The sequence below is a fragment of the Brassica rapa genome, chromosome A09, assembly GCF_000309985.2.
Source record: "Brassica rapa cultivar Chiifu-401-42 chromosome A09, CAAS_Brap_v3.01, whole genome shotgun sequence".
Taxonomy (NCBI): domain Eukaryota; kingdom Viridiplantae; phylum Streptophyta; class Magnoliopsida; order Brassicales; family Brassicaceae; genus Brassica; species Brassica rapa.
This window is the reverse complement of record NC_024803.2, coordinates 518,883-535,725: the sequence shown is the minus strand read 5'-3', so window position 1 is coordinate 535,725 and position 16,843 is coordinate 518,883. Positions and strand designations below refer to the sequence as shown.

At 28.9% G+C, this 16,843-nt stretch overlaps 1 protein-coding gene across 1 annotated transcript; it reads left to right on the top strand.

The window, feature by feature from the left end:
* Window positions 1-4,013: 4,013 nt before the first annotated feature.
* LOC103836955 (cysteine-rich receptor-like protein kinase 41) lies at window positions 4,014-5,159 on the top strand. The gene is made up of 2 exons (XM_009113282.1): window positions 4,014-4,851; window positions 5,152-5,159. Exons 1-2 carry the CDS (start codon window positions 4,014-4,016, stop codon window positions 5,157-5,159), a joined length of 846 nt encoding a protein of 281 aa, XP_009111530.1.
* Window positions 5,160-16,843: the final 11,684 nt, after the last annotated feature.

Genomic DNA, 16,843 nt, shown 5'->3' with positions numbered 1-16,843 from the left:
TTTTTGAATGAGAAGTGATTGTTCTGTGATTTTGCAAGACAACACGAGAATAAGGATGTTTTTGATGTTTTTAGTTTTGTTCTTGCTCTGATACCATGACAAATTGATGAGAGTAAAGAACACAAAAGTGTTTATGGAAGAATTATATTAGACTCTCATGAAAATAATGTTACAAGTTGCATAGTTTATATAGAGAATAAATCAAACTAATTTCCTAAATTAATATGGAATAATATATACTCCCTCTGTTTCATAATACTTGATGTTTTGTAGTAGTGCACAAAGATTAAGAAAATTACATTTCTCTAAAAAGGTATTTTAAAAATATAATTATAAAATCAATCAACCGATTATAAAAGAGACAGTAAAATCTAATTGGTTGAACAATTTCCAATAAAGTTAAAAGCAACCTTAAAATCTCAAAACTTCATGTAAATTGAAACAAATTAGTCTTTCTAAAACATTATCTATATTGAAACGGAGGGAGTAATAGATAATGATAAACTTCCTATTCTAATATATTGATGTATATCTTAATATTGACTATTAGATTGGATCGATCTTCTAGATCTCCCAATACATTGCATGCATGCATTTTCATCTTGATTGTATACCAGCAACTGCATGTACTTTAAAAGTAAGGTAAAAACGAGGCAAAGACGTGTAGTTTTTTATTTTGGGTCAAAGCAAAGACGTGTAGTTTTTTTGTTCATTTTCAAAAGAAAAGAAACGTTGAATCAATCAAGACAACATATCTCTCTAGAGTCTAGACACATAAAATAGTGAAACTACGAGCTACTTTAGAATTGGTGAACAATAGTAACAAAAAGAAAGAAGGCAGCACAAAGTCCCAAAAGACAGTTTTGTAATGTTATACTCGATTTTAACGAGCACAGACAATAAACAGAGTAATAAAGAAATGAAAACGAAGATTCCAAAGAACATTTAAATGTTTTATCCTCAGACTATGAGCCACTTTATTTTTGGAACTTTCTTCCATGTTCAGTCTCGTTATAATATTCGTCCCTCTGTTTATAATTTCAAAAAACAGACCTGGAGGGAATAAGACATATGTAGAAGAAGAAAAAGAGTAACGGAAAAAGAACTTGATGAATCAAGAAAATACCTTAAAGTGTATATTAACACGGATAGTTTCAAATTAAAGGTCAAATCAACCGTTTGGAGCCGTTTTAGAATAAATTCTGGAAAGTTCAATGCATAACTTCTAGATGACTGAACATTTTTACGCAGAAAGATTGCGCAATGCGGAGAACAAGCAACTCACTAATCAATAGAACAAAAAAGATTCATTCAGTTAAAATCGATAAAACAACCTTATCTTATTTTGTTGTTGACCGTCCCAAACAGCTAATATTGAACAGTGTTTCTACTTCCTAAATACCAAAAAGAACAGTTGACATTGGCAAGTCAAACACTAATGACATTGAATTCTAGGTTTTCTATTAGAGTTAGTTAACATACCAATGAATCGTGTTCTAAGACAAAACTGCCGAGAATGAATTGATCTCAAATGGGTTGATTCCTCTGGAGTTGTAAACTATATCGAGTATCAACATTCTAGCCCTATATTGGAGCCCAACACGGCTTAATATTGAAGCACAGTTATTGGGTTTTAAAACTTCATCCATATTTTATTTTATTTTGGGGCAAAATCCATATTTTTTCTTTCTTTTTTTTTTTTTTTTTTTTTTTTTGACGACAAACGGCCATTCTATTACTCAAGCTTGAGGTGGTCTGGGTAACCAGACCGGAATAGAACAACCAATGAAAAGTAACTCCCTATGAAAGCTCCTAGCAGTCTTAGCTAAAAAATCAGGAAAATGATTGCGTAGCCGTGGTACATGAGTGATCTTGAAGTCCGGAAAACAAATCTGCAGCGTCTCTATCTTCTCCAGCTCTGTCGCAAATCTTGGCCACTTCTGGGGTTCATTTATCATTGCGATCAACTCTTTGCAGTCCGTTCCAAAGCTCTGGCACGGCGAGTGTTGAAGCATGTTCTCCATCGCCCATCGCAGCGCTTCTACCTCCGAATGCAACGCTGATTCACATCGAGTAAAGTTTCGTGTTCCCAAAAGTTGTATGTCCTCCCTACTATCCAACCAGACCCATCCACATCCACTAAAGCGATCAGAAGCTGTCCAAGATCCATCTAACAAGCAGATATTACCCAAGCTTAAGACTTGGTTTACATCATTGTTGCTGGCCTGGACTTGTTGCGGTATCATCTCATTTGCGTTGAACCAGGCTTGGCATTCACTCTCTGCGTATCGAACGAGTTCCAAAGGATCTCTATCTATACCCCTGAAAAGCTTATCATTGCGAGCCTTCCAAATATACCATATTATCCAGGGATAAGGATCCCTGTCTTGGTCTGGCACAATGATATTATTTTTCCTCCAGAAAAGATAGTCCATGTTTGTGTAGACGCTCGCCACTGGGAATATACCAGGACTTGTAGGAGTTACCGATAAAGACCATACTTGCAAGGCTGGAGGGCATTCAAATATTGCATGAGTTACAGATTCCTCTATTTCCCCACACCTTGGGCAATAATTATCGCACCTCATATTACGCCTTACTAGATTCCTTGTTACTGCTACCTGACCTGTGATCAATTGCCATATAAGATGGCACATCTTCCTTGGTGCTTTCAACTTCCAAGCAAAGGCTTGAAGTTTAGTGATACTTGGCTCTAAAAAAACATTTGCTTACTATTTTATTATCTGAATCAGATTCAAAGAAGCTTAAAGCGAATAAAAAATGTTTATATTTCACTAAAATTGTTAATAATAATAACAATATAATTTCACAAAACATAAAATAACTAAACAAAAAGTTGTAAAATCTAAAACATCATTTTTTGTATTTTTCAGTTAAATTTATTCACCAAATATCATAATCGATATTTTTAACATTAATCAAAATTAAACAACTATTAACTACACGAAGGTTTGAACCCATTATATAATTGGTTATGGTGACATATATGATGAAGAAAATTTGATGAAACTATGGTTTGGACTTATATTTTTTCAAAACTACTATTTCTATAAGTTGATTTATAAAAATTATAAGCTGTTGATAAGTCCCCATCGATAACCGCATCGGCCGTGGCACATCAAAAAATTCTTAAGTCTATACAATTTCGAATTAACTTATAATTTTATGTATTATATGTTTTAATACATTTTGAATTATATAAGTTCATAACTTATGAACGGAATTTTGAAATTTATGTTTTTTTATATCAGTCAAGAAATTTATTAAACCTTATAAAATGATACTTAAAATATCAGAAAATAACATTTCTGAAAATCTCCTTAGAGATTTCATTGACCACTTAACGACGGTCTTTCAGCTATGGAGAATAGACATATCACATATATACAAGTACGTGACGCCAGTGCACCGTTTTTTATGGTTCAATTTTGTACTCATTGCCGTTTCTGATGGTTTACTTTTTCTAATATTTTATTATTAGTTCCAAAATAATAAGAACGTTCAGTATTTAATTCTAAAATTAGTTTCATATATTACAATACATATTGAATACAAAAAAATATTCTCTTGTACTACTTTTATACCACCGCACTCTTGGTAGTTTAGTCTAGTCAGTGAACGAATGGTTTATAAGCTTAACGATTTTTTTTTGTAAATCAACATCTTCTTCCTTGAGGTTTCAAGTTCTACCACCATCCTAGATTACAACCGCAATTCAGCTATCTAATGACATTGTTATAGCGATGTAGCAGGGACCCTCTACGTTGACGCAAGTCACAGGATCAACAACAACGTGCGTTTGATTTTTAAAGTAATAATTAAATTGTCATTTTTTCATTCAAAAAAAAAACAAGGTTTTAAAGATTTTTTTTTCTATAGACTTTTCATTGTTTTCGGTCTATGGACTTAACGTTTTATTTGGTTCGGTTTCGAATATATAAACTAAGAAGACCACTGAAGAAACTAAAACATTCAAAATCTGATCATTCACTATGGTTATGACATGTTCTTCTTCTCGATCACAACACTTGTTGTTCTTCTCGTTCTTGTTCTTTTTCATCCCTTTTCTCAGCTTAGCACAACCAATCACCGTCAACATAGACAGTTCTATATGGAACTTCCCTTCAAACACAACATGTTTATGCCCCCAACAAAGCAACTTCTCCCGATCATTATTCTCCAACAACCTTAACCGTCTTGTCTCTTTAATCCCTTCTCGCCATTCCAACACCTACAACTTCTACAACTTTTTGGTCGGTGATCAAGAACGAGTAGAAGCCATTGGACTCTGCAACAGAGTACTCACACGAGTAGATTGTCTCAATTGTATCTCCCAAGCTGCAGTAAACCTAACCACAACTTACTGTCCAGCTCATAGAGAAGCTTACGTGCGAGCCACGAAATGTATGTTTCGTTACTCAGACAAACCCATTCTAGGGAAACTCGAAACGAGTCCAGTCTTGGAGGCAGCAAAGCCTAATGATGCAGCGGGAGATAAAGACGAGTTTATTCGTTTGCAAAGCGAGTTACTTAACCGACTCAGACAAGAAGCTGCAGCAGGTGGAGTTAAGAGGAAGTATGCTCAAGGAAGCGGTACTGGTCCGAAACCTAACACGACATTCTTTGCTGCCGTCCAATGCACGCCAGATTTGTCTGAGAAAGATTGCAACAACTGTCTCAACTATGGTTTTGGAAACGCGACCAAAGGGAGATTAGGGCTCAGATGGTTTTGTCCTAGCTGTAGCTTTCAGATAGAGACTAACTTGAGATTCTTCCTTATCGAGAGCGAGTATGAGTCTGATCTACCAAGAAATCCAAGACCAGAACAGAGTAAAAGAAGAAGAATACTTGCATTAGCTACTTTTGTGTTTATCAAACTTTGTTATAGAAAACAAAGTACTCTATATATAATGAGCTTATCAACCTTTGTATTGAAAAAACACTTTTGTAACCTTAAAAATAAAATCTGAACGCAAGTTTTAATTTATCTAAACGATTGCAACTCTGTGTTACAAAAAAAAAAATGACGCTTTTAGGTTCTGCTTGGATGAGCAAGAACAAGAGACGACTACTTATCCATGACTGGATACAGAAGGTGTTGTCTGTTGAACAATGTAATGTTTTTGGTAGTGATTTGAATGATATTATAGAGTATATAATCACTAATATATATACATAGAGAGACCAAGGTCAGAGTTATACATAAAGAAATCTTATTATTTACATATATTAAGTGATATACTAATTTTTTTGTTCACACGATTAAATGAGAATAAGCAATCTACTCTATTAAAATAGATTATTTTAAAAAATCTATTTTACTAATTAATAAATTTTTATCAATTGTTTCGTCTAACCACATTCTACATTTATATTAATATATGTTAAGCTCCTTACCATGGCATATGAAAATCGCTATAATTTTTTTTATCAATTAATTTAGTAAAAATTCATAATACTCCTTAAATCGATGGAATAACCACTATAAAATCACTATTTTCTTGAAAAACAAAGACAACAAAGGCTCCAAACCTCTTTGAACATCATCATATGTTAGTACATGATGCAACTATGCATTAAAACAATATTCTCGTATTTTTTGAAATTTTCTCAAAGTCTATGTGTTAACACTCCTATGAAAATATTGAGTTTTTGGTAAATACTTTATATACTGAAGCCTATAATATTTAGTGTTGTTTTAAAATTTATAACCATATTCTACATTTGTATTAATTTATGCTAAACTCTATTTCATAGTAAATGAACATCGTTTAATTGTTTTTATAAATTAATTTAATAAACTTCATATACTGCCTAAATTAGTGGATTAACCATTATAAAATCGCTATTCTCTTTGACCATCATCATATATCAGTACAAGAGGCAACTATGTATTAAAGCAATATTGTTATATTTTTTTCTCAAAATCTATGTGTTAAGCCCTCCTACGAAAATATTGTGTTTTTGGTAAATGTTTTATATACTGAAGTTTATAATCTTTAGTGTTGTCTTAGAATTTCTAACCACATTATACATTTGTATTAATGTATGCTAAACTCTATTTCATGGTAAATGAGTATAGTTCAATTGGTTTTTATAAATTAATTTAATAAAACTTCATATGCTCCTTAAATGTATAATGTGGTTAGAAATTTTAAAACAACACTAAAGATTATAGGCTTAAGTACATAAAATATATACCAAAAACTCAATATTTTCGTAGGGGTTAACACATAGATTTTGAAAAAATTTCAAAAATACGACAATATTGTTTTAATGCATTGTTGCATCCTGCACTAACATATGACGATGTTCAAAGAGGTTTGGAGCCTTTTTGGTCTTCGTTTTTAAAGAAAATAGTGATTTTATAGTGGTTATTCCATTGATTTAGGATGTATTATGAAGTTTTACTAAATTAATTGATAAAAAATTATAAGGGTTCCCATATACCATGAAAAAAGCTTAAAATATTTTAATACAAATGTAGAATGTGTTTAGAAATTTTAAAACAACACTAAAGATTATAGGCTTCAGAATATAAAATATTTACCAAAAACTCAACATTTTCGTAGGGGTGCACATAGATTTTGAGAAAATTTCAAAAAATATGACAATATTGTTTTAATGCATAGTTGCATCCTGCACTAACATATGATGATGTTCAAAAATATTTGGAGCCTTTGTTGTCTCTGTTTCTCAAGAAAATAGTTATTTTATAACAGTTATTCCATCGATTTAAGGTATATTATGAAAGTTTACTAAATTAATTGATAAAAATTATAACGATTCCCATATACCATGAAAAAGAGTTTAAAATACATTAATAAAAATGTAGAATGTGTTTAGAAATTTTAAAACAACACTAAATATTATAGGCTTTAGTATATGAAGTATTTACCAAAAACTCAATATCTTCGTAAGGTTAACACACAGATTTTGAGAATTGTTTTTTAAAATATGACTATATTGTTTTAATGCATAGTAGCATCCTCCACTAACATATGATCATGTTCAAAAAGGTTTGGAGCCTTTTATGTCTCTGTTTTTCAAGAAAATTGTGATTTTATAGTGGTTATTCCATTGATTGAGGGTGTATTATGAAGTTTTACTAAATTAATTGATAAAAAAATTATAACGGTACTCATATACCATAAAAAAGCTTAAAATATATTAAATACAAATGTAGAATGTGTTTATAAGTTTTAAAACAACACTAAAGATTATAGGCTTCAGTATATAAAACATTTACAAAAAACTCAATATTTTCGAAGGGGTTCACATAGATTTTGAGAAAATTTAAAAAAATATGACAATATTGTTTTAATGCATAGTTGCATCGTGCACTAACATAAGATGATGCTCAAAGAGGTTTGGAGCCTTTGTTTTCTCCGTTTGTTTAAGAAAATAGTGATTTTATAGTGGTTATTCCATCGATTTAGTGTGTATTATGAAGTTTTACTAAATTAATTAATAATAAAATTATAACGATTTCCATATACCATGAAAAAAGCTTAAAATACATTAATACAAATGTAGAATGTGATTACAAATTTTAAAAAACACTAAAGATTATAGGCTTCAGTATATAAAACATTTACAAAAAACTCAATATTTTCGAAGGGTTAGCACATAGATTTTGAGAAAATTTCAAAAAATATGAAAATATTGTTTTAATGCATAGTTGCATCCTACACTACCGTATGATGATGTTCAAAGAGGTTTGGAGCCTTTGTTTTCTCCGTTTTTCGAGAAAATAGTGATTTTATAGTGGTTATTCCATCGATTTAGGGTGTATTTTGAAGTTTTACTAAATTAATTGATAATAAAATTATAACGATTTCCATATACCATGAAAAAAGCTTAAAATATATTAATACAAATTTTGGAATGTGTTTAGAAATTTAAAAACAATACTAAAGATTATAGGCTCAGTATATAAAACATTTACCAAAAACTCAATATTTTCGTAGGGGTTTTAGCACATAGATTTTGAGAAAATTTAAAAAAATATGACAATATTGTTTTAATGCATAGTTGCATCGTGCACTAACATAAGATGATGCTCAAAGAGGTTTGGAGCCTTTGTTGTCTTCGTTTGTTTAAGAAAATAGTGATTTTATAGTGGTTATTCCATCGATTTAGTGTGTATTATGAAGTTTTACTAAATAAATTGATAATAAAATTATAACGATTTCCATATACCATGGAAAAAGCTTAAAATACATTAATACAAATATAGAATGTGATTACAAATTTTAAAACAACACTAAAGATTATAGGCTTCAGTATATAAAACATTTACAAAAAACTCAATATTTTCGAAGGGTTAGCACATAGATTTTGAGAAAATTTCAAAAATATGAAAATATTATTTTAATGCATAGTTGCATCCTACACTAACGTATGATGATGTTCAAAGAGGTTTGGAGCCTTTGTTGTCACCGTTTCTCGAGAAAATAGTGATTTTATAGTGGTTATTCCATCGATTTAGGGTGTATTTTGAAGTTTTACTAAATTAATTGATAATAAAATTATAACGATTTCCATATACCATGAAAAAAGCTTAAAATACATTGATACAAATATAGAATGTGTTTAGAAATTTTAAAACAACACTAAAGATTATAGGCTTCAGTATATAAAATATTTACCAAAAACTCAATATTTTCGAAGGGGTGTTAGCACATAGATTTTGAGAAAATTTCAAAAAATATGACAATATTGTTTTAATGCATAGTTGCATCCTACATTAACGTATGATGATGTTCAAAGAGTTTTGGAGCCTTTGTTGTCTCTGTTTTTTAATATGTATTAAAACAGTATTCTCAAATTTTTTTGAATTTTTCTCAAAATCTATGTGTACCCCCCTACAAAAATAGTGAGTTTTCAGTAAATGCTCTATATATTAAGCCTATAATCTTTAAATTTGTTTTAAAATTTAAAACCACATTATACCTTTGTATTATTGTATGATAAACTTCTTTTCATGGTACATGGACATCGTTCTAATTTTTTATCCATTAATTTAGCAAAACTGCAAATACTCCCTAAATCATTGGACTAACCACTATAAAATTGCTATTCGCTAGAGAAACGGAGACAACAAAGGTTCCAAACCTCTTTGAAATTCATCATATGTTATTACATGATTCAACTATGCATTGAAACAGTATTCTCAAATTTTTTGAATTTTTCTCAAAATCTATGTGTACCCCCCTACGAAAATAGTGAGTTTTCGGTAAATGATCTATATATGAAGCCTATAATCTTTTAATTCGTTTTAAAATTTATAACCACATTATACATTTGTATTAATTTATGATAAAATTCTTTTCATGGTACATGGACATCGTTCTAATTTTTTATTACATGATTAAACTATGTATTAAAAATTTTATTACATGATTCAACTATGTATTAAAACATTTTTTGGATAAAAAATTAGAATGATGTCCATGTACCATGAAAAGAAGTTTATCATAAATTAATACAAATGTACAATGTGGTTATAAATTTTAAAATGAATTAAAAGATTATAGGCTTCATATATAGAGCATTTACCGAAAACTCACTATTTTCGTAGAGGGGTACACATAGATTTTGAGAAAAATTCAAAAAATTTGAGAATACTGATTTAATACATATTTGAATCATGTAATAAAATATGATGAAGTTCAATGAGGTTTGGAACCTTTGTTGTTTCCGTTTCTCTAAGGAATAGCAATTTATAGTGGTTAGTCCAATGATTTAGGGAGTATTTACAGTTTTGCTAAATTAATGGATAAAAAATTAGAACGATGTCTATGTACCATGAAAAGGAGTTTATCATAAATTAATACAAATGTATAATGTGGTTATAAATTTTAAAACGAATTAAAAGATTATAGGCTTTATATATAGAGCATTTACCAAAAACTCACTATTTTCGTAGGGGGGTACACATAGATTTTGAGAAAAATTCAAAAAATTTGAGAATACTGTTTTAATACATATTTGAATTATGTAATAAAATATGATGAAGTTCAAAGAGGTTTGGAACCTTTGTTGTTTCCGTTTCTCTAAGGAATAGCAATTTATAGTGGTTAGTCCAATGATTTAGGGAGTATTTACAGTTTTGCTAAATTAATTGATAAAAAATTAGAACGATGTCCATGTACCATGAAAAGAAGTTTATCATACATTAATACAAATGTATAATGTGGTTTTAAATTTTAAAACGAATTAAAAGATTATAGGTTTCATATATAGAGCATTTACCGAAAACTCATTTTTTTCGTAGGGGGGTACATATAGATTTTGAAAAAAATTCAAAAAATTTAACAATACTATTTTAATGCATAGTTGAATCATGTAATAACATATGATGAAGTTCAAAGAGGTTTGGAACATTTGTTGTCTCCGTTTCTTTAGGGAATAGCAATTTTATAGTGGTTAGTCCAATGATTTAGGGAGTATTTGCAGTTTTGCTAAATTAATGGATAAAAAATTAGAACGATGTCCATGTACCATGTAAAGGAGTTTATCATAAAGTAATACAAATGTATAATGTGGTTATAAATTCTAAAACGAATTAAAAGATTATAGGCTTTAGATATAGCGCATTTACCGAAAACTCACTATTTTCGTAGGGGGGTACACATAGATTTTGAGAAAAATTCAAAAAATTTGAGAATACTGTTTTAATACATATTTGAATCATGTAATAAAATATGATGAAGTTCAAAGAGGTTTGGAACCTTTGTTGTTTCCGTTTCTCTAAGGAATAGCAATTTATAGTGGTTAGTCCAATGATTTAGGGAGTATTTACAGTTTTGCTAAATTAATGGATAAAAAATTAGAAAGATGTCCATGTACCATGAAAAGAAGTTTATCATACATTAATACAAAGGTATAATGTGGTTATAAATTTTAAAACGAATAAAAAGATTATAGGCTTCATATATAGAGCATTTACCGAAAACTCACTATTTTCGTAGGGGGTACACATAGATTTTGAGAAAAATTCAAAAAATTTGAGAATACTGTTTTAATACATATTTGAATCATGTAATGAAATATGATGAAGTTCAAAGAGGTTTGGAACCTTTGTTGTTTCCGTTTCTCTAAGGAATATCAATTTTATAGTGGTTAGTCCAATGATTTAGGGATTATTTACAGTTTTGCTAAATTAATTGATAATAAAATAGAACGATGTGCATGTACCATGAAAATGAGTTTATCATAAATTAATACAAATGTATAATGTGGTTATAAATTTTAAAACGAATTAAAAGATTATAGGCTTCATATATAGAGCATTTACCGAAAACTCACTATTTTCGTAGGGGGGTACATAAAGATTTTGAGAAAAATTCAAAAAATTTGAGAATACTGTTTTAATACATATTTGAATCATGTAATAAAATATGATGAAGTTCAAAGAGGTTTGGAACCTTTGTTGTTTCCGTTTCTCTAAGGAATAGCAATTTATAGTGGTTAGTCCAATGATTTAAGGATTATTTACAGTTTTGCTAAATTAATTGATAAAAAATTAGAAAAATGTCCATGTACCATGAAAATAAGTTTATCATACATTAATACAAAGGTATAATGTGGTTATAAATTTTAAAACGAATTAAAAGATTTTAGGCTTCATATATAGAGCATTTACCGAAAACTCACTATTTTCGTAGGGGGGTACACATAGATTTTGAGAAAAATTCAAAAAATTTGAGAATACTGTTTTAATACATATTTGAATCATGGAATAACATATGATGAAGTTCAAAGAGTTTTAGAACCTTTGTTGTCTCTGTTTCTCTAGGGAATAGCAATTTTATAGTGGTTAGTCTAATGATTTAGGGAGTATTTACAGTTTTGCTAAATTAATTGATAAAAAATTAGAACGATGTCCATGTACCATGAAAAGAAGTTTATCATAAATTAATACAAATGTATAATGTGGTTATAAATTTTAAAACGAATTAAAAGATTATAGGCTTCATATATAGAGCATTTACCGAAAACTCACTATTTTCGTAGGGGGTACACATAGATTTTGAGAAAAATTCAAAAAATTTGAGAATACTGTTTATTTGAATCATGTAATAAAATATGATGAAGTTCAAAGAGGTTTGGAACCTTTGTTGTCTCCGTTTCTCTAAGGAATAGCAATTTTATAGTGGTTAGTCCAATGATTTAGGGAGTATTTACAGTTTTGCTAAATTAATTGATAAAAAATTAGAACGATGTCCATGTACCATGAAAAGGAGTTTATCATAAATTAATACAAATGTATAATGTGGTTATAAATTTTAAAACGAATTAAAAGATTATAGGCTTCATATATAGAGCATTTACCGAAAACTCACTATTTTCGTAGGGGGTACACATAGATTTTGAGAAAAATTCAAAAAATTTGAGAATACTGTTTTAATACATATTTGAATCATGTAATAAAATATGATGAAGTTCAAAGAGGTTTGGAACCTTTGTTGTCTCCGTTTCTCTAAGGAATAGCAATTTTATAGTGGTTAGTCCAATGATTTAGGGAGTATTTACAGTTTTGCTAAATTAATGGATAAAAAATTAGAACGATGTCCATGTACCATGAAAAGGAGTTTATCATAAATTAATACAAATGTATAATGTGGTTATAAATTTTAAAACGAATTAAAAGATTATAGGCTTCATATATAGAGCATTTACCGAAAACTCACTATTTTCGTAGGGGGGTACACATAGATTTTGAGAAAAATTCAAAAAAATTGAGAATACTGTTTTAATACATATTTGAATCATGTAATAAAATATGATGAAGTTCAAAGAGGTTTGGAACCTTTGTTGTCTCCGTTTCTCTAAGGAATAGCAATTTTATAGTGGTTAGTCCAATGATTTAGGGAGTATTTACAGTTTTGCTAAATTAATTGATAAAAAATTAGAACGATGTCCATGTACCATGAAAAGAAGTTTATCATAAATTAATACAAATGTATAATGTGGTTTTAAATTTTAAAACGAATTAAGAGATTATAGGCTTCATATATAGAGCATTTACCGAAAACTCACTATTTTCGTAGGAAGGTACACATAGATTTTGAGAAAAATTACAAAAATTTGACAACACTGTTTTAATACATATTTGAATCATGTAATAATATATGATGAAGTTCAAAGAGGTTTGGAACCTTTGTTGTCTCCGTTTCTCTAGGGAATAGCAATTTTATAGTGGTTAGTCCAATGATTTAGGGAGTATTTGCAGTTTTGCTAAATTAATAGATAAAAAATTAGAACGATGTCCATGTACCATGAAAAAAAGTTTATTATAAATTAATACAAATGTATAATGTGGTTATAAATTTTAAAACGAATTAAAAGATTATAGGCTTCATATATAGAGCATTTACCGAAAACTCACTATTTTCGTAGGGGGTACACATAGATTTTGAGAAAAAATTCAAAAAATTTGAGAATACTGTTTTAATACATATTTGAATCATGTAATAAAATATGATGAAGTTCAAAGAGGTTTGGAACCTTTGTTGTCTCCGTTTCTCTAGGGAATAGCAATTTTATAGTGGTTAGTCCAATGATTTAGGGAGTATTTACAGTTTTGCTAAATTAATTGATAAAAAATTAGAACGATGTCCATGTACCATGAAAAGAGTTTATCATAAATTAATACAAATGTATAATGTGGTTTTAAATTTTAAAACGAATTAAAAGATTATAGGCTTCATATATAGAGCATTTACCGAAAACTCACTATTTTCGTAGGGGGGTACACATAGATTTTGAGAAAAATTCAAAAAATTTGAGAATACTGTTTTAATACATATTTGAATCATGTAATAAATATGATGAAGTTCAAAGAGGTTTGGAACCTTTGTTGTCTCCGTTTCTCTAGGGAATAGCAATTTTATAGTGGTTAGTCCAATGATTTAGGGAGTATTAAGTTTTGCTAAATTAATTGATAAAAAATTAGAACGATGTCCATGTACCATGAAAAGGAGTTTATCATAATTAATACAAATGTATAATGTGGTTATAAATTTTAAAACGAATTAAAAGATTATAGGCTTCATATATAGAGCATTTACCGAAAACTCACTATTTTCGTAGGGGGTACACATAGATTTTGAGAAAAATTCAAAAAATTGAAAATACTGTTTTAATACATATTTGAATCATGTAATAAAATATGATGAAGTTCAAAGAGGTTTGGAACCTTTGTTGTCTCCGTTTCTCTAAGGAATAGCAATTTTATAGTGGTTAGTCCAATGATTTAGGGAGTATTTACAGTTTTGCTAAATCAATTGTTAAAAAATTAGAAAGATGTCCATTTACCATGAAAAGAAGTTTATCATACATTAATACAAATGTATAACGTGGTTATAAATTTTAAAACGAATTAAAAGATTATAGGCTTCATATATAGAGCATTTACCGAAAACTCACTATTTTCGTAGGGGGGTACACATAGATTTTGAGAAAAATTCAAAAAAATTGAAAATACTGTTTTAATACATATTGAATCATGTAATAAATATGATGAAGTTCAAAGAGGTTGGAACCTTTGTTGTTTCCGTTTCTCTAAGGAATAGCAATTTTATAGTGGTTAGTCCAATGATTTAGGGAGTATTTACAGTTTTGCTAAATTAATTGATAAAAAATTAGAACGATGTCCATGTACCATGAAAAGGAGTTTATCATAAATTAATACAAATGTATAATGTGGTTATAAATTTTAAAACGAATTAAAAGATTATAGGCTTCATATATAGAGCATTTACCGAAAACTCACTATTTTCGTAGGGGTTAACACATAGATTTTGAGAAAAATTCAAAAATTTTGAGAATACTGTTTTAATACATATTTGAATCATGGAATAACATATGATGAAGTTCAAAGAGGTTTGTAACCTTTGTTGTCTCCGTTTCTCTAGGGAATAGCAATTTTATAGTGGTTAGTCCAATGATTTAGGGAGTATTTACAGTTTGGCTAAATTAATGGATAAAAAATTAGAACGATGTCCATGTACCATGAAATGAAGTTTATCATAAACTAATACAAATGTATAATGTGGTTATAAATTTTAAAACGAATTTAAAGATTATAGGCTTCATATATAGATCATTTACCGAAAACTCACTATTTTCGTAGGGGGGTACACATAGATTTTGAGAAAAATTCAAAAAATCTGACAATACTGTTTTAATACATATTTGAATCATGTAATAAAATATGATGAAGTTCAAAGAGGTTTGGAACCTTTGTTGTCTCCGTTTCTCTAGGGAATAGCAATTTTATAGTGGTTAGTCCAATGATTTAGAGAGTATTTACAGTTTTAGTAAATTAATTGATAAAATATTAGAACGATGTCCATGTACCATGAAAAGGAATTTATCATAAATTAATACATATGTATAATGTGTTTATAAATTTTAAAACAAATTAAAAGATTATATGCTTCATATATAGATCATTTACCGAAAACTCACTATTTTCGTAGGGGGGTGGGTGGTACACATAGATTTTGAGAAAAATTCAAAAAATTTGACAATACTTTTTAATGCATAGTTGAATCATGTAATAACATATGATGAAGTTCAAGGAGGTTTGGAACCTTTGTTGTCTCCGTTTCTCTAAGGAATAGCAATTTTATAGTGGTTAGTCCAATGATTTAGGGAGTATTTACAGTTTTGCTAAATTAATGATAAAAAATTAGAACGATGTCCATGTACCATGAAAAGGAGTTTATCATAAATTAATACAAATGTATAATGTGGTTATAAATTTTAAAACGAATTAAAAGATTATAGGCTTCATATATAGAGCATTTACCGAAAACTCACTATTTTCGTAGGGGGGAATACATAGATTTTGAGAAAATTTCAAAAAATTTGAGAATACTGTTTTAATACATATTTGAATCATGTAATAAAATATGATGAAGTTCAAAGAGGTTGGAACCTTTGTTGTCTCCGTTTCTCTAAGGAATATCAATTTTATAGTGGTTAGTCCAATGATTTAGGGAGTATTTACAGTTTTGCTAAATTAATGGATAAAAAATTAGAACGATGTCCATGTACCATGAAAAGAAGTTTATCATAAATTAATACAAATGTATAATGTGGTTATAAATTTTAAAACGAATTAAAAGATTATAGGCTTCATATATAGAGCATTTACCGAAAACTCACTATTTTCGTAGGGGGGTACACATAGATTTTGAGAAAAATTCAAAAAATTTGAGAATGCTGTTTTAATACATATTTGAATCATGTAATAACATATGATGAAGTTCAAAGAGGTTTGGAACCTTTGTTGTCTCCGTTTCTCTAGGGAATAGCAATTTTATAGTGGTTAGTCCAATGATTTAGGGAGTATTTACAGTTTTGCTAAATTAATTGAGAAAAAATTAGAACGAAGTCCATGTACCATGAAAAGGAGTTTATCATAAATTAATACAAATGTATAATGTGGTTATAAATTTTAAAACGAATTAAAGATTATAGGCTTCATATATAGAGCATTTACCGAAAACTCACTATTTTCGTAGGGGGGTACACATAGATTTGAGAAAAATTCAAAAAATTTGAGAATACTGTTTTAATACATATTGAATCATGTAATAAAATATGATGAAGTTCAAAGAGGTTTGGAACCTTGTTGTTCTCCGTTTCTCTAAGGAATAGCAATTTATAGTGGTTAGTCCAATGATTTAGGGAGTATTTACAGTTTTGCTAAATTAATTGATAAAAAATTAGAACGATGTCCATGTACCATGAAAAAGAGTTTATCATAAATTAATACAAATGTATAATGTGGTTATAATTTAAA